This window comes from Tiliqua scincoides, chromosome 1 (genome assembly GCF_035046505.1).
Source record: "Tiliqua scincoides isolate rTilSci1 chromosome 1, rTilSci1.hap2, whole genome shotgun sequence".
Classification (NCBI taxonomy): Eukaryota; Metazoa; Chordata; class Lepidosauria; order Squamata; family Scincidae; genus Tiliqua; species Tiliqua scincoides.
The window spans coordinates 124,631,534-124,658,540 of NC_089821.1; the positions used below are offsets into that span (position 1 = coordinate 124,631,534).

At 41.8% G+C, this 27,007-nt stretch overlaps 1 protein-coding gene across 2 annotated transcripts in view; it reads left to right on the forward strand.

The window, feature by feature from the left end:
• Window positions 1–27,007, forward strand: part of PARD3B (par-3 family cell polarity regulator beta) — a 540,299-nt gene that overhangs the window by 372,757 nt on the left and 140,535 nt on the right. For both annotated transcript variants that reach the window (XM_066623090.1, XM_066623172.1), the window contains 2 exons: window positions 2,535–2,645; window positions 26,370–26,666. In XM_066623090.1, the coding sequence (XP_066479187.1) occupies window positions 2,535–2,645; window positions 26,370–26,666 (408 nt within the window). The remainder of the gene's footprint in view (window positions 1–2,534; window positions 2,646–26,369; window positions 26,667–27,007) is intronic.

The following is a 27,007-nucleotide window of genomic DNA, read 5'->3' on the forward strand; positions in this document are numbered from 1 at the left end:
ATAAATACAAAATGTGCTTATTTAGGTACAATGGTTTTTACCCTTGGTCTTATAGAAATTTACCTGCAAAGGTGTAGTAGAAGGTGACCAAAGGGAGATGGTGGTTCAAACTGGTTGTATTTCACTCTCAGTCCTTAATTTTACAACAAACAGGAAGGTTTTTTGTTCCCTTCACAAGGTTGGCATTCAAGATGAATAGTAGGTGAGCTATGAAATACTCTACATGTGTTAAGCTATGCAAATAGTGAATTCTAAAGTTATCTGTTCACCTCATTTATTAAATTCAGATGTTTTTTCTTTCCAAACAGCATGTTTCAAGCATTTTTAATGATGCAATTCTACCTTAACTATAAAAATTAATTTTAATTCTGTAGTCCATGGCCACTGAGAATTTTCTTTTTTAGCAATTCCTTACCTATTTACATTTTCCATATAATTTCCACCCCCTTTTTCTATTTTTCGAAGTGCATACCCTATTGTATTTGGCTAATTAAAAAATGATTATTTGGTTACATTTTCAGAACAATAATCCAAGTTGCAGATTTGAGCCAGTAACAGTAGCTTAATCCTTTAATCCATACAATGAGAATACTTTTCAGTATACCAAACCAAAAATAACCATTAGTCATGATACAAAGAGTGATTTTATTCCATACTATGGACTTGTTTTTGTAGTATAGGAGATATACAGGGTGACCCAAAAGTAGGTGGACAGTAGGTGGAATAAATGTTATCATTTACTGTCCACCTACTTTTGGGTCACCCTGTATATTAGCATATTTGAGAACCACTCCTTGCAGAATTTTAAAGTCATTGCAATTTGCAAGTTGTCATCTGTTGGTAATGCAAAAGAGCATTGGATTTTGTGCCATGGCTTTCTTAAACTATTGTTCTGCCCATGTGATGTAGCACTGTTCATTTTTATGTTGGCTGCACCTACCTTGATTTCATAAAGCAAACTGAGGAAAATCAAGGCTGACATGATGGAGTAGCAAGTTCTTTCAATAAGAGCAGAGTATGATGTGGTTCACCTCTATGTGTTGAATTGAAGGCTGCCAAGGATTACTTGCACACAAACTGTCCTTTGGGAAAGAAGACCCTTCACCTGCTTTTAAAATTTATGCTAATAATAGTTTAGCATTGAAAACGCCATTCATTTAGCATCTTGAGAAATCTCTTGGGGGGGGGGAAATTAAGCTTCAAGTGTATGGAAAATTGGTTGATTTATACTCTGATGAATTTGGGGTTTATTGAATAGTGTATTGGCTTGGTTTTAGGAGGCATAGCTGAAGCAAAACAATATTAAGAGCATAAGAACAGCCCTGCTGGATCAGGCCAGAGGCCCATCTAGTCCAGCTTCCTGTATCTCACAGTGGCCCACCAAAACAGACACAATCTGCATCCCAGTGCCCTCCCCTGCATCTGGCAATCAGAGGCAGCCTGCCTCTAAAACCAAGAGCCTGCACATACCTACTATGACTTGTAATCTGTAATGAACTTCTCCTCCAGAAATTTGTCCAATCCCCTCTTAAAGGCATCCAGGCCATCACTACCTCCTGTGGCAAAGAGTTCCACATACTAATTACACGCTAGGTAAAGAAATATTTTCTTCTGTCTATCCTAACTCTCCCAACACTCAACTTTGGTGGATGTCCCCAAATTCTGGTGTTACGTTAGAGGGAAAAGAGCGTCTGTATCCACTCTGTCCATCTCCTGCATGATTTTGTATGTCTCAATCATATCCCCCCTTAAGCACCTCTTTTCTAGACTGAAGAGGCCCAAACACTGTAGCTTTTCCTCATAGGGAAGGTGCCCCAGCCCAGTAATCATTTTGGTTGTTCTCTTTCGCACCTTTTCCATCTCCACTATATCCTTTTTGAGATGTGGTGACCAGAACTGGACGTAGTACTCCAGGTGTGGCCTTACCATCGATTTGTACAACGGCATTACAATATTAGCTGTCTCAGGGAACAATGCTAACTAGCTTTCCAGCACTGGCATAGCTGTGCCAGAGGGGCATGTGCGGCATTCTACAGTTGGGGGTCAGTCACGGAGGCCTCCTCAAGGTAAGGGTATGTTTGTTTCCTTACTGCGGAGCTTTGCCCTTATGTCACTGCTGGAAAATTGGTTAGGATTGCAGCCTCGTTCTCAATGCCTTACCTAATGATTCCAAGCATGGAATTAACCCTCTTCACTGCCGCTGCACATTGGGTTGACATTTTCATCGAGCTGTCCACAAGGACCCCAAGATCTTTCTCCTGATCTGTCTCAGATAGCTCAGAACCCATTAGCCTATATGTAAAGTTTTGATTCTTTGCCCCAATGTGCATGACTTTACACTTACTTACATTGAAACGCATCTGCCATTTTGCTGCCCAGTCTTCCAGTTTGGAGAGATCCTTCTGGAGCTCTTTACAGTCTCTTTATATTATACAGGTACCACTTTTGTTTAAATCACTAGGTTTAAGTTAAGGTTGGAGTAATGCATACTTTTCTTCCTTCTCTCACATAACTGTTCCCAATTTCTCCATCAGGTTTGGCAAGAAAAAAGAGGATAAAGGTGCAAAAAGTGATGAGAAGGGAAACTCCAAGCAAGGCACTCTCAGAGAGGAAGACCTAGAGAAGATGAAAGAGGAACGGGAAAGGTAAGCTGTGTGTACTTTGTGTTTTCTATGATGAATGAAGAAAGAGGATGGACAGTTGACCTGGTGAACCTGAAAAAGCTTCTGCTTCTTTATAGTTTGATAACTGCCATGCAGTGCCATCACTGAGCTGATATCCCTTGCTTGTCATTTCAGCCCTCAATTGGAAAAGGTTGCCATGTGGCATGTACCATGTGGTTGAGGTACATGCAGTGGCATGTGCCACCACTTCTCTTTTTTAGAATGTCTAGAAAGTGAATGGGTTGAGGGTACAGTGCAGACATGGAAATAACAAGTCAGTGGCTTTTTTAGTTGCATGTTTTCCTAGCACGTGCTTCAAGTCTTGCACTCTGCACAAATCCTGTCTATGTTGAGTAAACTCATAGATAACCAGGAATAGAATCAAAGGGGGGAAGAAGCAGAAGTGGTGATGACATCCATAGGGATGCTCGGGTGCTGTCTTGAAAACCCTTTTCAAAGAACTTGATTAGAGAAGAATTCTCAAGCTCAGCAGGAGACAAACAGAGAAATTTGTCTAGGGGCACCTGATAATGCCTAGGCCACTGTCTTTTCCAGGGCTCATGTTAAGTCAAGGCTGCAATCCTATGCAAATTTAACCAAAAGCAAGACCTACTCAACATAGTAGGGACTTACTTTTGAATAAATATGAGTGGGTTAGCACCCTAATATACCTTATATATTTATCTGGAATATTTTCAAACCAATTTTTCTATGTTCATAAGTTTCTTTTAATGATATTGCAACTCACTTCAAGGGTTTGGGATGAAATGCCCGATCGATCAAATTATTTCTTAGTGCCCTTATTTATTTGCTGTTATTTATTTATTTGCAGAACCCATTGTTCTGTTTCTTGGAGAAATCATACCTGTCCTTCAGCATTCATGCTCTTGTCATCTCCAGGTTAGGTTACTGCAACACACTTTACACAGGGCTGCCTTTGAAGACTGTTCAGAAACTGCAATTGGTACCAAATTGTAGGGAGGAAAGCTTGTTCTGGTCATATTATACCACTTTTATACCAGCTTCATTGATTGCCTGTTTATTTCCAGGCTTGTTTCAAAGTCCTTGCCTTGGCATTACAGCCCCAAAGTGCTAGGCACCAGAATATCTTGAGAATCACCTCTCCCCATATGAACTTGCAGTAGAACCAGCAAATTTACACCTGGCTCCATCAGAGCCTGCCATCAGGTGGGCAGTGAAGCCTATTTTATTTCAGTATTCTTAAATTAGGATTATTGTTACTGCTCATTTTATTCCATCAGGCTTTAAGTTACTGTGGGAGCAATCTAAACCTGTGCTGGAGCAGGCAAGCCAGGAGGCTTGTGCTGCATCCCAGGCAGGTTTGTGGGCAGCAGCGGCTCAGCCAGAGGCAAAGGGAAACTCTTCCCCTTACCCCTGGGTAAGGGCTGCTGGCCCCAATGGGTCTCCTCGGACCTGCACCGCCTCTGGAGGTAGCACAAGTCCGAGGAAAGCGGAGCAGCTTGAAGCCGCTCCATTCTCCACTGGGATGGGGGTTGGGATCCCGCATAACTGCCGGGTCCCAGCCCAGCCTCCAGCTCCCCTTGCGCCCTCCCCCAGGGCCAGCCATCGCCCGCCTTCCCCCCACGCAGAAACGCCTCCTCCCCGCCCCCCAGCCTACCTTTGCTGCTTGTACCGGCGCGAGCCCGCTGACACAAGCAGCTGCGGAGAAGCCGCAGCAGAGGCTTATGGCAGCCTCTGCAGGCCGGCGCTTCTTGGAGCACTGGCCTGGCTTCCCCGTGAGGAGGCGCAAACATGCTTTAAGGCACGTTTGTGACCCTCTTATGCCGGCCCAAGGGACTTGTTAATTTCTTGTTAAGGGACTTGGGCCGGCATAAGGCGCACTTTGGATTGAGCCTTGTGTGTGTTTGCTGTTGTGATTGTGTAATTATTGATTGTATGAATTTATATTGCATCTTTTGATTGTTGTAATAAATATGGATTACGGATAGCTAATTATAATAATAGAATATTATTAATCCATTTGAAAAAATGGTCATATAGTGCTACAGTTCTTATCACAACCTCTTATCACAAATGAATGTTCACATTCATTTCTCTGTGGATCATCCTTCTGATTTCATAGTATCCTACTGCAAGCCCGCAAAATTTGCAGCCTGTTAAAGTGAATGCAACTTGGCCCCCTGATACTTTGCCCTACCCCATACTTGCCAGCCATCTCAGGCAGGCAGCAAAGACAGGAGCCTAACTGCATTTGGCTTGCAAGTCTTATTGTGACTCTGCAATTATTCAAGCAATTATTATGGTAGTTTATTATTTGTTTATAAAATGTTTTTCAGTATAAAAATAAACTCCGAGTATTATGCAAGTAATAAAGTCAACTTGCAATAAAATACATGACAGTCATAATAGCAGTCATTCCAAAACAAGCTAAAAGCAAAAGTCAGTCACAAATAACTACTAAGGTACAAATAGCAGCCTGTCTAGTAGATAAGGTACTTATCCCAAATGTACACATTCAGAGCTTTGACGAATTAATTAGTGTTCGGTCAAGGATTGCATCAGTGGTGTTGAAATTTCTGCAGCGTATGTCTGATATAGCTAGCCCGAGTCCCTTCTTTATTTTAAACTCGTGAGTCCCAGTTTGGATGCTGGCAATTTGAGAGGTATGTGTCCTTCATTTTACAGAAGCCAATGTCTTTTATTAGGATCCTGGCAAGCTAAGAAGTATGTATCCCATCTGTTAAAGGACCAGTGTCATTTGCTGAAATGTTGGCAGACTGAAAGGAATGATCCCTTCTGTTCCTAGGGCTAATGTTCCAGTTGGACTTGAAGTAATTGTTGTTAACATTTCTTTGAGTGATAAATTCTCTTTCGAAATAGAATGCATTCCCTGGAGAGAGAGTTAATTGGTAAGAACATATTAAAAACAGTCAGTTCAATGCCTTTATAATTCTGGTCTTATTTTCTCTAATAATTATTCACCTTTCTGACCCGGAAACGTTTGAGATTGAAATGGAGAACAGCAGGTGTGCTTAGAAGCTGATGAACCTGGGTGATATTTTTAACTCACATATTTGATTCTTATCCCTCAATTAACAAGAACAGAAATGTAACCTTTTTCCAATGGGCAAATTCTTCCTTTAGTTCTGCTTTAAGGGGGGAAATATGAAATATCATATCCAAGGGTGGTAGTTAAATTGCTCCCTAGATATAGATGGGTCCTTTCTATTTTCTAAGTCATAACTGTGTAGCCTCTTGATCTTCTGTCTGATCAGGATGTTGGTTCACATTGCTGAGGCAGTGGCATCGCAAGACCGGGTTGATGGGAGTGGGCTGCTCCAGGCGCACAGTTTAGCAGAGGGCGACACAACACCGCCCAAGCCTCCCTTCAGTGAACTTTGGGGCCTCTTCAGGCCCAGCTGCCACACACTCTCACCTCCAATTATGTTTTCGCTGCTCACCGGTGAAAGCACACAGTGACTGGGTCCAGAATGGCCCAAAGATTACCGAAGGGAGGCAGGTTTCACATTTAAACCAGTGCAAGAGCCCTGAAGGTCAGGGGTGATGTAATTACAGCATCACATCACCCCTAAACTTCCAGAATGCCACCAAGGTTAAGCACAATCGCTGCCAACCCGGCTGAGCTCTGAGGCTGAAACACCTCTGGGCAGTGGTATTTTATACTGACAAGCATGTCACCAGACAATCCTAAATGAAAGTGTAGCACATTGGTATGCACTTCTTTACCCATGCCACCTCATGGTTTTTACCTCTAGCCTTTTGAACAGAGCAGCTGTGCAAGAGAGGGGTTAGAGGTAGAGGCCTGAATCTGTGCCTTAACCAGAAATGTGGACTATCTTGTTCCACTCCTGGTGTGCCATAGATCCCTGCTGCCTATTCCATCCATACTAAAGGCTAACCACTCATAGCATATTTGTACCTGTTGCTTGCTAGTGTGGTGCATTTGTGTTAGAAGCACATCCTCAATCAGTGCATTTTTGCATATTGTTTGGCAGTTAAGCTTGACCCTGGAAGTGTAGTTGAGTGACATCTGTCATTCTCTGTGGTCCTCCCCTCTCTTAACCCAAATAAAAAACATTTCTTTTGATAACTGCATGGGTGAATGAAAAAATGAGCATTATAATCGGTTTCCGTCACTGGAAGATATCCAGACCAATTGTGTATATTGCTGAGCAGTACAGTTCATACATAGTCTGAAGGAGAAAAATCCCACAGATTATGACTCTGAGGGAGCAGGCAATCTTTCAGGTGTCTGGGAATGTTACCAGTGCAAATCAAGTTCCACTCATTCATGAAATTTCCTTCTATAAAATATTTTGGAGTGTTGTATAGTGAAACAACAAAGATCAATTATGTACCTGTATCCCAAGATTCACTAGTGTATAATGCATAATATTGTAATGCACAAAATACTATTGGTTTCCGCAGTGACATTACTAGGTACAGCGGCGCTCGGGTCAGAGACTTCTGACATCATCACATCACTTCTGGGTTCCCCAATTTGCTGGCAGATAATAATAATAATAATAAACTTTATTTTTATCCCGCCCTTCTCCCCAAAGGGACCCAGGGCGGCTTACAACATATTAAAAAAAAACAGATTAAAACATAATTTAACAGATAAAAACATTAAAAACACATTAAGAGAAACCATAAAAACAGTAATCAGATAAAAGTCAGAATAAAAAGAGAATAAAACAGCAGTTCAAGGAGGAATCACGCCTGTAAAAAACTAAAAGATGTATAAAAGATGTTTAAAAGGCCATAGAGTCAGAAGGCTTGTGTAAACAACAAGGTCTTCAGGCCTCGCTGAAAGGTCTCAAGGGAGGGAGCCATTCTCAAGTCAAGGGGAAGGGAGTTCCATAACGTTGGTGCCACTACTGAGAAGGCCCTATTTCTTGCCGCCGCCCCACGTACCTCTTTAGGCGGCGGCACATGTAAAAAGGCCTTCTCTGATGACCTGAGAGGACGAGCCGGATTGTACGGGAGTAGGCGAACTCTGAGATAGCCTGGCCCAGAGCAGTATAGGGCTTTAAAGGTCAAGACCAGCACCTTGAATTGGGCCCGGAAACGAATGGGCAGCCAGTGTAGCCCCCGGAGAATCGGACTGACAGAGTCAAACCGCCTAGCTCCAGTGACCACACGGGCTGCTGCATTCTGCACTAATTGCAGTTTCTGAACCATCTTCAGGGGCAGCCCCACATAAAGCGTGTTACAATAATCTAACCTCGATGTCACCGTAGCATGGATCACCATGGCCAGGTCTGCACGATCCAAGAATGGTCGCAGCTGGCGCACCATCCGAAGCTGCGCGAAGGCCCCCCTAGCCACAGCCGCCACCTGGGAGTCCAGGAGCAGCTGCGAGTCCAGGTGGACCCCCAAGCTGCAGACCTGCTCCTTCAGAGGGAGTGCAACCCCATTCAGAGCAAGCCAATATCCAGCACCTGCATCGAGGATTTCCGAACCAGGAGAGCCTCTGTAAAGAGGCTTTAGTAAAGCAGGAGATGCTTTAGTAAAGCAACATCTTCCAGTAAGCAATGCAGCTACGTGTGCCTTCCAGAGTTTTAAAGAATCTTCGACAAGCAAGCAAGACTCTTTAGAACTCTCAAAAACTCTGGAACACATGCATGGCCATGTCGCTTGCCAGCAGACGCTTGCTGGAGATTAAGTGTCTGCCAGCAAGCACTCCGGAGTTCTGTGTCTCTAGCATGCGTCTGCCAACAAGTTACACGGCCACAGTTGTGCTCTGGAGTTCTAAAGAGACTTGCTTGCTTGTTGGAGGTTCTTTAGAACTCTGGAGCACATACAAGGATACATTGCGGCCGTGCAGCACCCCTTCTGGTCTGGTATCTGGGGTAAACGCCTCCCCTGCTTGCTACACCTCTGAGTTTCAGTGTGGCAGTGCTGCTTCCCCATAAAATCTCACATATTTTCAGTGTTGACATCACAGGTCAACTGCACCTTACATGTGCCTCAAAGGCGCAGTCACTTGTATCTGGAGCTGGTCCACATATTGAATATCTGCCTCTTGAGTTTTTGTCAATTGCTGTGCTTTGTAAACTTGAAGCTGGAACTGTAAAGTGACTCCAGTGGAAAACCATTGAGTTGATACGGCTGTTGATATTGCTTGAGTTGATATGGCTGTTGGGCTGTGACAGTTCACTTGCATGTACAAGTCACCACAGTGGTTCGGTCATCAACTGCTTGAACATGTGTGAACCAGGCCCTAGGGAAGAGATGGTTGAAGTAACTCTAAAGACTAAAGTGGTCATAATGTGTGCAGATCAGATTAATTTATTGTCCAGCTCTTAAAAATGTAGCAGATGATTTTATCAATAATAATAAAAAGAAAGCTGGCTTCCTCAAGACAAATTACTGTGGAAAAAAATGGGAAGAATTTGACTAAGGTAAGCTTCAAGTTATCCAGTTGAGTGGAACTTTAGTGCTCTGTGTTATTATTGACTGTTCACCTAATGATGGCTTATGCAGACAGCAAAGATGAGTTTTATAACTCTGTCCCAAGATTCACTAATCCCGTAATGTATAATGTAATTCAGGCCTAAGATTTTAATGCACATATTGGCAACGACAGCCACACAGTGAGACTGTGCCATAGATCTTGCTGTCACTATGACTTCACTAGCATCGTACTTTGTCTTGCCTTCCGAATGGCCTGAGCTTCAGAAAAGATTTACTAGAATGTAGGCTGTGCACACTCAGCTGCTCATTCCCTATTAGGAGAGAAATTAATTTATAGCAAAACTAACAATCACAGTGCCTAGAGATGGAAAAAGAATCGTACTGCAACCTGGTGTGTAAAAGCCACAGAAACACTCAGCTTTGTATGAGATTTTAATTGCTTTCGTAATTACTGTCATTGGTAAAATTTCATTAGTCTTCTCTGGATAACTTTCCCTGCCTAGTAATGTGGCAGATTTTTGTAGAAGCAGAGAGAGGTGATGCCTCTGTTTCTATAAAAACTTACTGCTACTTAGATTTCTCTGCACTTCCAGCACTCTGGCCTAGCTCCAGGTCCTTTTCCTGAGGGAAAATTTTGATACTGGGCCTCTGTTATAAGATGTTGGTGAAAGAGGTCAGCAGAGGATTTGATGGGTGGATATAACATAATGCAAGAGCCAGGCCTTTTCAGCATGCTAGCACCTGTGGCCCTTGCACAGTTTTGCATACCTAGCATCTCTGGGAGCCTTCCAAACGCCAAGCCCTTTTCCAAAGTTTTTGCTCCTTTGTTTCCAATGTGAACTGCATCTAAAGTGCAGTTATTCCTTCCTTGTTCCAGGGATTGAAAAGCTGTGTCAAAGAGGTGGCTCTTCCTTGGGTGACAGGAGCCAAGCTCAACTTTTCACATCATGATCTCTCCGTCTGGAGAATAAGGATGTCCTTGTCTGGAGAACACCCACACCCAGCATGGTCTCTTCCTCCTCTGCCCACCTGATTATATTAGTTCATGTTGGTGGAATGGGAATAGTCTTCTGCCTGGACAGCCTGTCCTCATTCCTGCCTTGCTTGGCAAAAAAGTAGCAGTGAAACACATCTCAGAGGATCTCTCCAGAAGCTTCTAGAGCAGTGATTTTCAACCTTTTTCATCTCACAGCACACCGATAAGGCAGTAAAATGGTCAAGGCACACTGCCAGGTTTTTGACAATTGACAAGGCACACCATGCTGCCAGTGGGGGCTCACATCTCCCATTGGCCCTATTAATAAATGACCTTCCCCCAAATTCCTGTGGCACACCTATGGACCACTCACAGCACACCAGTGTGCCACGGCACAGTGGTTGAAAATGGCTGTTCTAGAGTTAGAATGAGCTTTGCCCCCAATTCCAATCAAGTAATTCCTTGGAAGAGTCAAATGCCTTCGAAGCAGAAAGAGGAGAGAATGTTGCTGAATGATGGTTTGGCAACCATCTTGGATGCAAATAGGTTGAAATGCTAGAAGCAGTGCCATGATGAGCTGCTCCAGAAAATTTCTCAGTTGTCATAAGGGTTGAAGAATGAACAATTCACTGTGGTCACCTTGTGTATCAAGAGAGACTTCCTTGATTAGAAGATCAGCATAGCTGTAAGGCAGTGGGTCGAGACACCCCAGCCAGAGAGCCCTGGCCTCTGCACCCTCAAGGGGTAGGGAGGGGGGGAAGCGGCGATGTGATTGCCAGAATCGTGTCACTGTCAAAGGGCGCAGGGGTTTGCTTCCACTTACCAGAGGCTGGAGCAGGCTGCAGGGGATGTGGGGAGCCCCTCTCCAGTCTCCACAGGGCCCCCCAAGCACACAGACACTCAAAATAATGATCACGACCCACTTCCGGTTTCCTGTCACAAAACCAGAAGTGGGTCACGATTGTTATTTTGACAATTTGTGCACTTCGGGAGCCCTGCGGAGGCTGGCACAGGGCTTCTTACACTCCTGGGAGCCTGCTCCAGCCTCTGGTAAGTGTAAGCAAGCCTCTGCATCACTCAACAGCCACGTGATTCTGGCGATTGTGTTGCTGCCTTCCCCCTCCCTCGAAAGAAGTTACAGTGGGGCTCAAACTCCCTGAGAGTTTGAGAACTGCTGCTGTAAGGTATGTTTACAATGTAAAGGGGATGTTCCTGACCCTTGGTAGGGAAGATTGGTTATTAAGCCCAATTAGTCAAGGATCAGTAGACATCAAATGTTACAGCTGAATAGCTCCATTCAAGTATTATGGTGGTGGGATGATGATATCACCATTGTGTGTTCTGTAGCTGATGATCTTTTCAATTCTGCGGCACATGTCTGTCAGATGTACCATATTTTTGCATGCTTTTTCTGATTTCAGTACTTGTTTCTGGAATTGTGGTTGAACCTGATTTACTTTTCAGCTAAAAATGAAATGTGCAGATTTTGTCTCCTCCCACACAACCACATTGCTGCAGACATGAACTTATTCTGCACGGAGTCCACAGTGGAGATGCTGGCTCAGAGAAAGTGGTCCAGTTTGGAAACCCAGTACAGCTGTACCTGCTTTAAGTTGCAGGTCTTTTCATTCTAGTCCTTGGGAGGATCAGTACATGTTGTATATAGGGGAACAGTATTATCAGGAAAGGATTCCATCCAAGCCATCAGTGTTGTCAAGGGGAATATTAGATCTTATAAAAAGGCCATTGCGTTCCTGCCAAACGAAGAATTGTAAGAGCAGTTACTCAATAGCAGAACTTGTACAGAGAATCCTAAACATGAAAACATGGTTCTCAGCATTGGCTTTAGTCACTAGATTCTAAACCAGAGTTTAGAGTGGTTACTTACAGATATTCCAGATTATAATATGTGAATGCTGTTTTCCGAGCTCCTTTCTTCTTTCTTTTACCCTTTATCACCCAAGGTATATAAAACCTTTTAAATGCTGAAATGCAGAGTGGTCATGCAGCCTAGGTACTATAAGTTTGAACTGATTGGCTGAAATTAATCAAACAAAATTGAGACTCTAAGTGGTTAATGAAAATTTTAATGCACAAGCAATTTTATTCTGTGCAATAATTTATCTGTATATCATTCTGTATTAAGTTGGCGCTTCATCCAAATATCACAGTGTTTCTTCTTTTCACTACTTTTCAGCTTTTCATTTTCTCCGTAGGGTACATGTCTTGGAATCCAGGTACAAGACATTGAGAGCATCATAGCTAGATCAGATACAGTGGTGTTCTCCCACTGGGCAGGTTACCTTTCTAATCCATGTTGTTGGTTCATCACACCTTATTTTTATGGAATGGATTACTCATCTTGTAGCTTCTGTATACAAAATTTGGCTAGATCAGCTTCAAAAACCTAAAATTTTATTTATAAATGAAAACAATTGTTTTTAATTTTTTTTTATAAAGACGATTCAGTCTTACTACCAATTTAACATTGCAATATCGGAAAAGGTGGACTTCCTTTTTCTAAAATGGAAAGTGTCTCCCAGCTTCCCACATCCCCTGCTTGTGTCTATCTAAGTTGAACTATAAGGCAACTCACATTGCTTTTTAATATTCTTGCCTTTGAAGATCTTTCTAAAGTAAACCCAGATGTATCAGGTAGCTTGGGCTCTGCTATAATTTCCCCTCTTTTCAGCTGCATTTAATATTAATATCTGCTAAAAGACAGCTGTTTTTCCTGGTTGTTTACCTATTTTCTTTGAGCATCCCTACTGAGACTAAAGTTGCCTTTCCAGCAGAGCCTAGTGTCTTACTGTTAAAAATATTTTTCTTAATAAATGAAGTAATTTTATTGAAACCTGAATGTTTTTAATAAAGAGCGCGCAGATCATATGAATTGTGTCCATAAAACAGTTCTAAAGGCCAGGTTACATCTTTGTGCTGATTCAGTTGTGAAAGGTAGGTAGCTCATTTTGTTAATGGAAATCTTACTTGTGTCTTTGGGCTTTTTGCTGGTGAAAATAGCTCCATAAACAGAAAAGAAAGGGTACATCTGGCTTTTGTTTTCAGTAGCTGGCCAGGATTGAGCATTTAAAAGAGTGAATTTTAGGCTTAGGAACTTGTAAGTGATTTCAGTTTGTGGTTTACTTGACTTCTAGGAAGCCTTCCAAAGCTGAAGAGTTGTTCACCCCTGGTCTTATCAGCCCTGAACCTTGCAGCATGCTAATATACTTTAAATCAATATATATGTTTTTGATATGTGACAAATGACAATTTAATATTGCAGCTGCACGTACCCTGCACAAGCTAAACGCATCCCACAGAAATGAAGATGCAAACTAAAAAAACATAAAACCCGTGTACACTTTAAGTGGATGCTTGAGACTTGAAAAACCTTTTCCTGTTCTGTCTGTAAGGCATACTCTCCCTTGGGTTGTGTTATGAAAGGGCTACGAGAAATAGATGTATGTTTGGTTCCAAAATTAAATTGAAAATTTTATATAGTAAACTTCAAAATCTACAAGCATGAGTAACGAACCCACACTTATGAGTAGAGGTGTTCTTAAACATTTTGATTCTTTCACAGATTTCATTTTTCCCAAGAAGGAAAAGTGCAGAAAGCAGTGTAATGTATTTTTATTCCAAGGGTACATTTTATAATTATAAATAATAATTGCTTTAAAAGTGTTCTCAGTAGGCGATATAGGTGGTACATTGTCAGCAGATGCAGCCACAATTATTACAGAGCCAATTAGGTGTTGAAAAATGGTTTTAATTTTTCACAAATTTGGGGGGAGGGGTTGTTTGTTTTTTTACAAAACTGAGATATGCAGGAAGTGGTGTTATGTTTTTATTTCATTAATTACTGACAAATCACACTTCTCCTTATGAGTCTCTGTCTCTTATCTGTTGAAATTTGCTGGTGAAAGGGCAGAAAACCAATACAGTAATCTGAAATTCTGCATGTTTATGGCCCATGAGTCAATAGGACTTCAGTCTACATAGCCATACAGGATTGCAGATCATTATTATTTAAAAAATGTTTTCTTTATTGATTTTTTAATCTAACAAACATTAATTTGACCACAACTGAATTTCAGATTTAGTATATTTGTATTAAAACTCCTGTGTATTTTGCTTCATATTTTGTAAGGGTTAATTCAACACAGCATTTATGTTCATTGAATATTCCTGACTTAGCAACACTGCTAGGTTCTGTGGTTTAGACAAAATAAAGTGTTGGATGAGATCCCAGTTTTAATAGTCCCAATTTATTATAACCATTGAACCCTGATCAGATCACGGATTGGATGAGGTCCCAGTTTTTTAAATGTCCCAATTTACTGCTGCCTCAGAACCCTGATAAGAATACATATTTGATTAAGGTGGTGGTTTTCAAAAAAAGAATTCAGTTAATTACTTTTAGATTCTTATTAGATCATAGTGGCGTAGTTATGGTGTGTGGGATTTATGAAAAAAATATTGGATGATGTTGTGCAGGTCAAGGTCATTGTCATGTTTCATGCTGAGTGCATGAAGTGATCTGATATTTTGTATGATGGCAACATGAGCACTGGACAAAAGAATAGATGAGTCCCAGCCCACCGATTTAATAATTCTAATTCATTTTAGATCTGTTTCTCCTGCTGTATGCACTAGAATCTGTGACAGTAGCTTCTTTGTTGATCACTTAGGAAACTGGCAGGCTAATGTAAACAGTTCTGCCTTTTTCTTTCATAGACAATGACATGGCATTTAGAATAAAGCATCTGACTAAAGCAGAGTTGGGACCTGACAGAGTTAGGAAATGGCATGTAACAAGCTCCATTTATATTGTATTTTGCATTGTCCGTAGCTCCAGTGGAAGAAATATATGTGGGTAAGAATGTAATATATTTTTTTCTTCCATATCACATTCACAAGTGCTGCAGTCCAGGCTGGATCAGGCATGTTTCTTTCATCATTTGTGAATCCACCACAGCCTAAGTGTCTTCTGATGCTACTTAGCCAGAGATCTCTAGGAAATGCTTGTGAAGGGGTAATTGTGCCTACATTTGAATTGAATTTGAGCTGATGTGTGTAATAGATCACTTTTGTATTGATCCTTCATCTGCTTGTCAGACATCTTTGTTCATAGTAGTCACGCTGGACATCCCTTGAAAGTAAATAATGGTGATTTATAGTGATTATAGATTAGAGGAGAGTATGGCATTCCAAATCTTGCAAGAGGTAGCTCTGAATCACTAGCTCAGTTGGTATTCCTTTCCCAGTCAAAAATGCTTTATTATAACAAAAGGGGGTGGGGAAACAATGCTGAATATTTAACTGGTCATAAATTGTTGATACTGTTGCAGTTACGGGCTACTGCAGTGTTTCTCAAACTGTGGGTTGGGACCCACTAGGTGGGTCTTGAGCCCATTTCAGGTGGGTCCCCATTCATTTCCATATTTTATTTTTAATGTATTAGACTTGATGCTCCCATGGTATGTGACTTGGGGAAATGTGACAGATCTGCACTTTTAACAGGCTACTATGTCTATGCCTTTAGCAAACATAGTCAGTGGGGCTTACTTCTGGGTAGGTATGGATAGATTTGCAGCCTGCAATTGGATAGATTTGCAGGAAAATTGTTACAAATTTTCCTGCTTGATGATGTCACTTCCAGCCATGACATCACTTCCAGTGGATCCCAACAGATTGTCATTCTAAAAAGTGGGTTCCGGTACTAAAAAGTTTAAGAACCAATGGGCTACTGTACTTGCCTGGGGCTTCTTATTCTCTACACTTCTTCCATTAGCTCTCTAGTTGTGAATGCTATTTAGTAAGTCCCTCACAGGCCAACCTTTTCTCATGATTGGTGAAAAATAGTTTTGCCCTAACACACATTTTTTTAATAGACAAAAAGTCTCTTGATGTTGTGGTGCCAGTCCATGTCCCTTGTCCAGTGCATCCTGGCTGCCCCTCATAAGGGCCTCTGCCAGTGGGTCTCATTGTCCTGACCTTGGGTCAGGTGCAGAAGGAGCATGAAGCCACTACATGGTCCCAGGGCAAAGTAGCTCAGAGGCAGCCTCAGACAGTACCTGGAGGAAAGGTTCCTGCACTCTTGGTCATCCTCCTAAGCTCCCTCTCCCTTCACAGGGCAACCCAGTGTCTCCCTCACAGTGCAAGATCCTCTGAATGCCCTTCAGGTCGGCGTTCTTCTCATTGGCTGCTCTGACTTGATTATGTCCTCGCATGGCCACCTGGCAGTCCACCTCCTCTGGCCAGCAACTCAGTCTTAAAGTGCCCAGTGCTCTGCTTCCGAACCTTTGCATCCCTGCCCTCCGTCCCTTGCTGGAATCTCCTGCTGGTGATCAGATGCTGCTAGCAGACATGTCTTAGCTAATCAGCCGAAAGTGAGGGAGGCTGCCGGAGTATGGTGCTGCCAGCAGAGTCTCACAGCTCTCAGCCTTCATGGCTGCCTTCTCACATCATGTTACTCTCAGCCTTATGAGTTGGTGCTAGCTATGAGTGCATACTTTGGCCCCAAGCCAAATCTTGTAATGATCAGTTGGGTTGAATCAGGAGTCTTCTGATTTCCTTTTGGTCTTTCTTAATGGTGAATCAGTCAAGACCGCAGGCTAGAAGAAGGGGCTCTGCATGTTATAAATGTTTCCAGGTCAGGCCTAGGTAACAATTGGGATCTAGATTCGTCTGTGTGGCTCCCTAATCTTATTCTAGGTGTGTCTGTCAGTTTGTCCCTACTTCTTAAACCATTCTGTGAGATCTGACCCATATTCCATCCCAATCCCTGTCCCAATCCTACCACAACTTTTCTTGGGTTTGTCTTAACCAAAAGCTTAGGTTTATTATTTAGTGGTCAGGAACATAGATTTTTAGTCAAGCAAAATATTGCTTCTAAATGTAAAATTCACCCTAGATGACATACCATAACTTAAAAGTAGATGGTTTTTAGCTTACTTGATTTACTTGTGAGCAGTCATAAGAGGAAATTAGTCCTGGAGGTACAAATCCAAGCCCCCTCTTTCTGGCATTCTTGGCAAAAGACACACAGTGGAATTCAGCCAGCATAGATTTGTGCTTATGGAAGATAGCTTGTAAGGGCCTTGGCTATATTTTTTTTATATAAAAAAAGAATCTATCCAGGAACTAGCCATTGTGTGTAAAATTATGAAGGAAGAAAACATCAATGGGACAGGGTATTTGCAGCAAATACATAGTAGTTGGCAACCTTCAGTCTCGAAAGACTATGGTATCGCGTTCTGAATGGTGGTTCTGGCATAGCGTCTAGTGTGGCTGAAAAGGCACATACTTACACTGTATTTGCTACTGGTAATACTAGTGTTAACTTCAGCATGCCCATAGCAGCTATGGCTGCCTCATAAAGTGTGAAGCCATCCTAAGTACACTATATTGTCAACTGGGATGAGTGTCAATTGGGATTCTGTGCCTTGTGCTGCTAAGTCACCTGTTAGCACCTGTGCTGCTAATGTCACCTGTTGGGATTTCTTCTAGATCCAAAGTGTTTAGAGTGACAGGTAGACATGCCTAGGAGAAGTGGGCCAGGAAGGTGAAGCCTGCTCTCCAAGTCTTCCCTAGTTTCCAGCCTCTGTTAAATGCTTTCCATTTTTTAAACATTTAGGATAAATACCTTATTGAGAACCTTATTGAAAATAGGAATGACTTATTCTATACATGTTCATTGTCACCTTCATTGCTGATGTATGAGTGACATGTTGTTTCTTGCCTCTTATTTGACAAAACCCATCCAGTGAGTACAGCTGACCCAGCATGTTAGCTGTTAGTGCAATTTCCAGTCTTGGCTTGTTGATATGGCAGGTTTTTGTAATGACAGTAGGATGTGTATCTGTTCCAGTATAAATATATGAGCCAATTTTCAGTATTCTCTGACATGCTTTGAGATGTCATGCCCAGAGTGTGTCAAAAAGGCAGCGGGGGCGGGGGGGAATGCTAGCAACTGATTGAATGAAGGAGGCAGTGCAGGTTTCATGCATTGCTTCCCACCCTTAGTTTGTGACCTGTGGGATCCAGGCCCTAAGGAGATGACAGTAAAGGGCAAAATGGGAGGAAGGCAATAGAAGCTTTCCTGCTGGTTCATTTTTCCCCATAATGGTGGGCACCATTGTGTTTTCGAATGCAGTTAGGAGAAGGATAGCTGCCGCTTCTGTGTGCTACAAGGTACTGCTCACCTTCTTGTTGGTTTCTCTTCTCCTGACTCCAAAGAGGTCAGAGTGTGCAGGTAAGAAGAATTCTCCTGTGTATAATTCCTCCTCCCACACAAACACACACACATGAGAGAGAGAGAGAGAGAGAGAGAGAGAGTCTATCTATACACACTCACATTGTTAGAAAATCGTTAGAAAGGGTAGGATATAAATATTTTAAATAAATGAGAGAAGAGCCAGCAAGAAATCCTCCACCAGCAGTAAGCCCCTTTTACAAAATACCCCTTGCTGCAACTGTCTCTTGTTTTTGCCATCCAAATTGAAGAGCGTTCAAGATGGCAGTCACATCAAAGGAGTTTTAATCCTTTTAGAACTGTGGCAAGAACAAGATGATGTCGTCCTGGAAAAATGAGTCCTGAAACTCCAGGGATTAGGCTCCCCTAGACTGAAGGATATTGTGCTTAGCTGCTGAGCAAAGAAATACAAGACAAGCAAAGGAAATGGAGGAATAGAAAGGGAAGGAGGCGAGAGCAAAAGGGGAGCGAGGCTGCAGCATATAGAACTGCTATTGTTGGAGAGGGGTAAGAAGTGAAAATAAGGGGTGGCAGAAGACCCTGAATCCTTTCCCATAGTCCTGCCCAAAAAATAATGGGCAATATACTCATAAATAATAAACGTGAACAAAGGGAGTCTAGGAATGGACATGGGAAGAAATGCTGTGGCAATATTCAGTTAATACACGTCAGCTTGCAAGGCCAGATAGAAAAGAGAAGAAAGTTTATTGCCATTTTCGGGAACTCGGTCAGTTTACTGGATATATTATATGGCTAGTTTTTTTTCCCTGTAAGAAGTGGATCCAAATATTTAAAAAAAAACAACTTTTGGAAATGTAGAGGAGTGATTCTTGAAAAGCAAGACAATTAAAGTAGCAGCAATAGGGTATGATCGACAAAAACGTTCATTAGTTTGTTCGGATATTGTGGCTGAAGCACCAAGTGAAAAACTGGTAAAAGAGAGATCACTGATGAAATTGTATAGATTTTCAACAGAGAACTGAGAAATAAACAAGAAATATTAATGCAATTATAATAGCCCTGTCGAAGAGATGAGGCATTGATCATGGAGAAATTCACATAGCCCAGTATTGGATCGTGAAATACAACATGAAAAGGAAGTCATTGGTTTTTGAGTAGGTTAGAGCCTAACTGTGGGAGCAATTGCAGACTGCATTTATAAGGCAAAAAATGGAAGAAGCTGGATTTTTTTTTCTGTAGCAACAAAGAAAATTGTAGCAACCCAATTTTGGCTTTTGTTGAGTACAAAGCACCAGTATTGACTGTGGTACCAATTATTGTCACTATCGAGATTAAAGAATGCTACGAGTGAGATGGATTGAGCCACTCTGCTGGTGGTCTTCAACTGGGGACAATTGGAGAGATCTCTGAAGTTTGGAAGGGATAAAAACTGGGCCTACAATTTTTGATCTTCCCCTGCAAAACGGTTGGGGTAACTTTCCACATTGCTATTTAAATTTGTTTTTCTTACTTTCCTTTTATTGTTTTGACTAGCAGTTTTTCCTAGCCAAACATGGCTGATATTGAAGGATTAATGGACCAAACAATTTGACTGCATTTGTCATATTAAGGGGTGGCATTGGCCTGATTGGGCAGCTGCTGAGGGCCTGCCTAGCCAGACTGTCCCCCTGAATCCCACAGCGAAAGCAGTGGCACAAAAGCCTGTGGCAATCTGGTGCCAGCATTGGCCATATATATAACAGCCACATTTAGATTTAACTGCTAGTATGGGAGGGACCAAAAGAGCAGGTAGTAGGGGAAGAAGGAACCAAACCCGTACAATCTCCATGGTATGAATGGAATTTGGTCAGAGCCCTTGTGTGCATCAGGTGTTCAACATGTTATCAGTTGGTGCTAGCGTTTCTGTCAGTGAAACATGAGTCTGACCCTAGGGAGAGATGCTTCATATCAATAGTGTCCCGTTGCTTTTTCAGACTATTTTTTTCTTTTTACTTATTTCAGGCATTATATATTGAGCCATTGCCCCTAACAGCTTTTTGTCTTCAGATGAAAACTGCTATTGTCTGCAAATGAAATGCCAAATGCACAAGAAATGTGTAGTATTATTGACAGTTTCCTCTTGAAGGCTGCAGGTTTTTCCCCCCCCCCCCATTTATTTACTTTTGGAGTAGCCTTATGCCTTGTCAATGCCACTACTCTGAAATAGTGCTGGTGAATAAAAATCTTTAAGAACAGTTCACAAATGATTATGGAGTAGCGTACAATGCCGACTAATATGCATATTTGTGTGAAATGATTCACATTCCACACAATGTGGGGAGCCCTGGGAAGGAGATCTCAAGCCTGCCTGCTTGACAGTATAGAATTGACAGCTTGGATGATATTAGCTTTGAAATCATATGGTAGTATGCCATAACAGGCCAGCTGATGAATAGAGTTCTGTAACTGCGGCACAATTACATAGAATTCTTCTCATGACTTCTTAGTACCGATCTAGTGTCCAGATTTTATAATCAGGCAGGAGATCTTATTTTATCATACCCAAGAAAGTTGCATAGCAAAGCTATCAGAATAAATATATCAACGGTGAAATGATTTATTGCAATGCTGTCCATAAGGCAACGTATTCCTCAAAACGCTCTGCATAATTATTCCATCCTTTTCTGATCATTATCATAACTGCATCTACCTTATGAAACCTTTGCCAATGAGTCCATTGGACAATCACCATATTAGTAAGCATTCCATAGTTCATTCTTTTCACAATAGGGAGTCATCCCCTAATATGTAGTGCCCAAATGTCTCTTTCAGACATGGGCATGTCTTGCTGAACAGCATACATAGTTTTTAATGGAAGTAGATTAGGTCCATTGTCCACTCTTGGATGCTAGCATGAAAACTACAGTCTCCTAAAGAAAAGTTGAGGCAGTATTCTCAGTATAACGTGGAACACATCACGGTGGTGATCCCAGTGAGGTTGTACCTGCAGACCAACTCAGCCTGGTCCTCATACCTCAGGCAGCCAGATATAGGCACTCTGCCCCCTTTGGCACAAAACCCAAATGGCAGGAAATGAAAACACTTAGAAATGGACAGTAATGTACTGACATGTGTAATTTTTAACAAAGCTAAATTGAGAGCCTTCATCTTAATTTCTAAACACATCCCTGTGGTGGGGTGTGTAAAATATTAATCTTTCCGCATGATAATTTCACTTGAAAGCACTCTATGTATGAAAGAGAGTACCAGTTCAATCACCCTCCCCACCTCACCTCCACTTTTCTGTATTGATGTTTTTAGCTTTATTTGCAATGGAAATCCATCTTGGTTGTTGCCATGCAGCAGACATTCTCTGACAATGGGATCTATACACTGTGCACTCTCACAGGAAGCGTTGTTTTTGTTGACAAAATTGATCAGGTTTAAAGTTTTCACATGCATGTGTTTGTTTCAACAGAACACAAGCTGGGCTGCCTCTCTCTCTCTCCCCTATGTGATCTTGTGATCTTTCTTTCATCTTCCTTTCAGGAGCCCTTGGAGGATTAAGCTTCCAGCTTTTTTTAATCTGCTCACTAATTACTTGTGTGCTTGGGATTGTTACATTATAAAAATAAAAGGCAGTATTCATGCTTTATTCTTATCTGTGGTAACCTCAAAGCATCTGCTTAATCCTGGATTTTTTTGTTGTTGTTTTTTAGTTTGATTATTGCTCTTTCAACTTTCTGGGGATTGTTTGTTTCTGAATAACCTTTCCTAACTGTCCTGGAGGCCTTCACCACATTCTTACCTCAGTTTAACAATTAACTGTGTAGTGTTATACAGGAGTCTATAGCAGTAGATCAAGAACACTGAACACAGTCCTATAATCATGATAAACGTGTTGGGGATGTACCATGAACCTCCTATTCAAGCCATTCCTTTCTACAGCAAATTCCCACTACCTTTGTTATCAGTTCTGGCCTTAAGCATGATGCAGGTTATCCAGGATTTGCTTTTTCAAAAAGGATTGGAAGGATGGGATCAAAAGAGGGCCACACATTCCTGTAGCCTGTACTATATCGGGATGGGTCATTGTATGTTCCTACAAGCATTATGAGAGTTTCAGGAAGCCTATGAAGGATGGGGAGATAAATGATAGCCGTCTTGAGGGCCCATAAGCGGGGTGGAAAGTTAGGGAATGCATGTGTCTGTAAGATTCAGCAGTAAGAAACATTCTGGAAAGAAACCACCTAGCTGTTAGAATTGAAAAGGCATGGAATTAACAACCCAGTCCTAATGTACTCTGGAACAAGCAGGCTGAGTGGCCTGTGCTTTACACAGGTGCCAGCTGTAGGTCAACTTGAGATAAGGGGATATTTTTCTCCTTACCCCATCTCCCATCCAGCCACCCTTTGGGGCTGCTTGGATCTGCGCCAGCGTATTTACTAGCTCAAATCCGTGCAGCCCAGGTAAAGCTGCAGGGCCCAGGAGTGGGAATTAGGATTCAGCCTATGCTTCCGTGGCCAGTCCCACTCCCCTCCTGGGCCCAATCTGCGTCCTGGTTCGCCCTCCCCCACCAAAAAATGCTCCTCCCTGCCTGAGTTCCATCCTCTCCCACCCACCCATGCCAGCCTGCCTTGGCCAGCACTTACTTATCGCTTCCATATCCGGATCTGGTGTGGGGAGGCTGGCGCAAGTCCTAGCACTGGCCTAGCTAACTCAAGATTTGTTGTGAATGTGCTTTATGGCAGAGTGGCAACACTCTAGGGCGACTACAGGGGACTTGCGCCGGCCAAGCGCAAGCTCCTTTTGGATTGTGCTCTAAGTAGATTTACACTGGTTTACCATGGTTTAGTGCTTCCTGAGTGAGCCTAGGGGAGCTGCAGACTGGCATGCACCCCATCCTCTCTCATACAAGGCAAGAATTAGATTAAAAGTTTTGCTTTCATCGGAAACCACGGTTCCATGATACACACACGTTCTGAGAACTCTGGTTTGTTACCAGGTAAAGTTGAAACAAACCAACCAGCTTACCAAAGTTCAATCACAATTTAATATGCTGATTTGCTCCAAGTGTAGACTGTTAACAAACCTCAGTTCACAGTTAGTAGCACTAAACCATGGCTTAGCATTATATCTGAACCAGGCCAATGGTTTTCTAAATAGAAATAAATTTTAAAATGCACAATTTTTACCAACTTGTTATAGAAGATCCAGTTGTCTTTCCTCAAAGAATAATTTTCAGTGCAGAGTTGAGGTGTTTTCCCACAAAGTATAGTATGTTGGTGCTGAAAAAAATACTATTTTCCCTGCCCTTCGCTTGTCTCCAAGTTAGCATTTTTGTAAGCAGAATAGGGTGAATTGTGACTGTATAAGTGTTGGCTCCTATACTGGCTAGAGACCACTATGATATTATGCAGTTCTTCTATCAGTTTTTATCTCATACAACCCTTCACCCATAGACAGCCAGCCTAATCCTATGCAGAATTAGGTGTTCCTAAGTCTATAGGTTTCCAGAATAGGCACACCTAATTATACAGTGTTGAACTGGCTTCATGAGTGTAGGTTTACATGTGCCTAGCTCTGAATAGAATGATAGTGAGTTTCATTTCTGCTGTGGTTTATTTTATTACTATTTCATGTCTTTATTCTTTTATTTCTTTTGATGTCATACCAAAAGAAAAAAATGGGACAATTTTAAAAGGCAAAGAACATACTTCATAAATTGAATACATTAATGAAATGGGATTGGGGCATTATTTTGAGTGCTCATATGGGGTCCTTTAAATCAGGGGTCTCCAAACCCCAGCCTGGGGGCCAGATGTGGCCCGCGACAAGCCTCTATCCGGCCCGCAGCCAGCCTTTTATCCCCCTCTTGTCCGCTGACTTAAGGGCAATGCAGCTCCGAGGTAAGGGAACAAACATTCCCTTACTTTGAGGAGGCCTCTGTGAGTGCCACCCAACTGCAGGATGCAGCACATGTCCCATTGGCACTGCTATGCCAGTAATGGAAAGCATTGACATAAGGGGTTAGGATTGCACCCTTATTCACTCATCTAAGTTCCATCTCTAATTCATTTATTTAAATTTTTTTCCAGCCCTCAACACCATGCCAGATATTTGATGTGGCCCTCTGGCCAAAAAGTTTGGAGACCCCTGCTTTAAATGAAAGGAAAACAGTCATTTAACATTAGCCTCATTAGAGAGGGCAGCTGGCTGACAATCCATCAATCATTCTCTCTCCAGGCAGCTTCAGCTTCACTCCAAGGCAGTGACCCCTCCCTTCCCCCTGAGCAGAACATGACAGAACATGAAAGAAAATCACTTTGCTCTGGGTGAAAGGAGGGGTCCCTGGCTTCTAGTGGAGTGAAGCCATTCTATGGGTCTGGAGAGAGACTGATTGATGCATTGTCTGCCTAATGACTCTGTCTTACATCACAAAGGTGAGCAAGGCTGTTTTTAAATCGCCTAGCAAAGGATCATTGTTTTCTAAATGAATTTGCTTTAATGCGATTTTTTCCATCCACATGAGTTCTGGGAATGGAACCCTTGCAAATAATGAGACTCAACCTGTGCGTGTAGGCTGCATAGATCTACACGGCAAAATTGAAGAAGCTTGGATGGAGTACCTATATACATATGTTCCAGTATATCTGTAATGTTATGCTGTGATAAGTGCAACAGAGAAGGAACCACAACAAACCCGCTCCTTGAATTCTAGTCTTTAATATATCAACTTGACGTTGCATTTTGCCATGAATCTTCTGTTCCTCCTGCTGAAATCCTTGTTCCTCTCCTCACATAAAATATGAAATGTCATTCTAGTATGGCTCACAGGTCAAGTCCATTGCTACTCTTGCAGTAGACTGAATTATCCTCATGATGCTTCAAAATAATAATTTAATAATAATAATTTAATAATTATTATTTTTAATTATTACTCATAGTTGTTTTTTTCTCCTCTACCCAAGTCTGATTTTATTTTTTAATTTCTCATCAGCTACTGTTTTGCTGTTCTAAATATTTTTCAACTACAAAAGGTGACCATTTTAACAACATTTGTTATTCTCTTGCCATCTTTTTGTACAATTTCTACACCTATTTGCTTCCGGAAATTTCTTCTGTGCTTCAGAATTTAATAATGGTGCGTAAATTCTGACTTTAATTGGCAATTCTTCTCTGCTTTAATCCCTCTCTTGCTTTTCATTCTTTGTTCTCTATATACTGGGTTCAACTTGTTGCTGTGATCTTTTCTGTTGCTTTAATTATGGAGTGAGGCAGCTAAATGTTTTAAGTTGTGTAATGTTAATAATGCCTTGTTCAGAGTTTTCAGTTGCAAAGCAAATGTTGAATCATCTGAATCTAGCTAGGTTTGAAATTATACCTGGGTATGTTTTTACCAGTCCTATTCCCAACAGATTTCACAATGGCACTGATTAGCAGCAGTGTATTGTAATACCACGTAAGGCTTTATCACAGTGGAGTACTGCCAGTAATAGTCTTTAATTCACTTATATGTACCAGTTCATCTCTGTCAGACTTCTGTTCATTTCTTTCCTGTTTCACTCTGTGCCTTACCTTCGTATAATGTGATATGATGTCCCTATTTTGAGAGGCGGAGTGCTCGCATGCAGAAAGCCAAAGTAAATTGCTTCTCATCTTGTCTTTTTTCAGACAGCTAAGCCCTCTCTGTATTTATCCACACTAACGTACTTTACAAATTAATTTATTTAGGATAACTTTGGAATTGAGGAAAGATATGGAAAAAGTTGCACTGGTCATATTAGTTCATATAATTAAAGCCGGCAACTTAATATGGTCCAGTTGTAAGCCTTGAACATGGCCTTTTCCATAATTCTTTACCTGTAATGCATATTTGTGAAGTTATGGTTATGTAAGTGCATTTGGACCCATGTGCTATCCATTTGCAAATATTTGGGTGGGGAGAGTGCTTATATGTAGTGAGTCATGGTGGATTTGTGATGAAATGCTTGCTTGATAAATTTGTTTAAACACCAAAGCATGAATGTAAGGCTCCATATGTTTCCCCTCAGCTTTAGCTCGCATTTATGTTGTCTGTGTACTGTATGTTGATTTTTATATCCCTTAGGATTGGCGCAAAGCATCAAGAGTTACGGCAGAAGCAGGCTAGAGGGCTTGCTGAGTATTCCACTGGTCCTATGGGGCCACCTCCTGATATTGATGATGATGAGACAGACCCGAATTATGCACGAGTGAATCACTTTCGAGAAATGTATCCAGTTGCCACTGCCTACAGGCCATCCTCTCCACCTGTTCCAGAAGCCTTTGGGTGTGATAATCCTCCAGGACCAGTAGACAGGGACCACTTGGAAGGACTGTATGCAAGGATAAACAAGCCACCTCATCAGCATGCTCCTGTTGAGAGGTAATACTTGTATCACAGAAATATCCATATGTTTGCATAAGTGTAAATATTTTAAAGCCCAACAAAATGTCGAAGAGCCTGCCTCTATTTTTTTGAAGGGTGATTTTGAGCTTGATGGCTGCCCCAAAATGTGCTGTGCCAGCACATAATGCACACCAATGGTTGCCACACTGCAATTAGAAACTGATATGTCTGCATGATGAGAACTTTGGCATGGTTAGCAGATGAACCAGTGGATGTGTTCATTATAAGAATGTGAAAAAACTAAGTTACATGTTTCTCAATTCCTAAATTTATTTTATTTCATTTTTTTTTGTACAAGAGAAGACATTCTGATGACT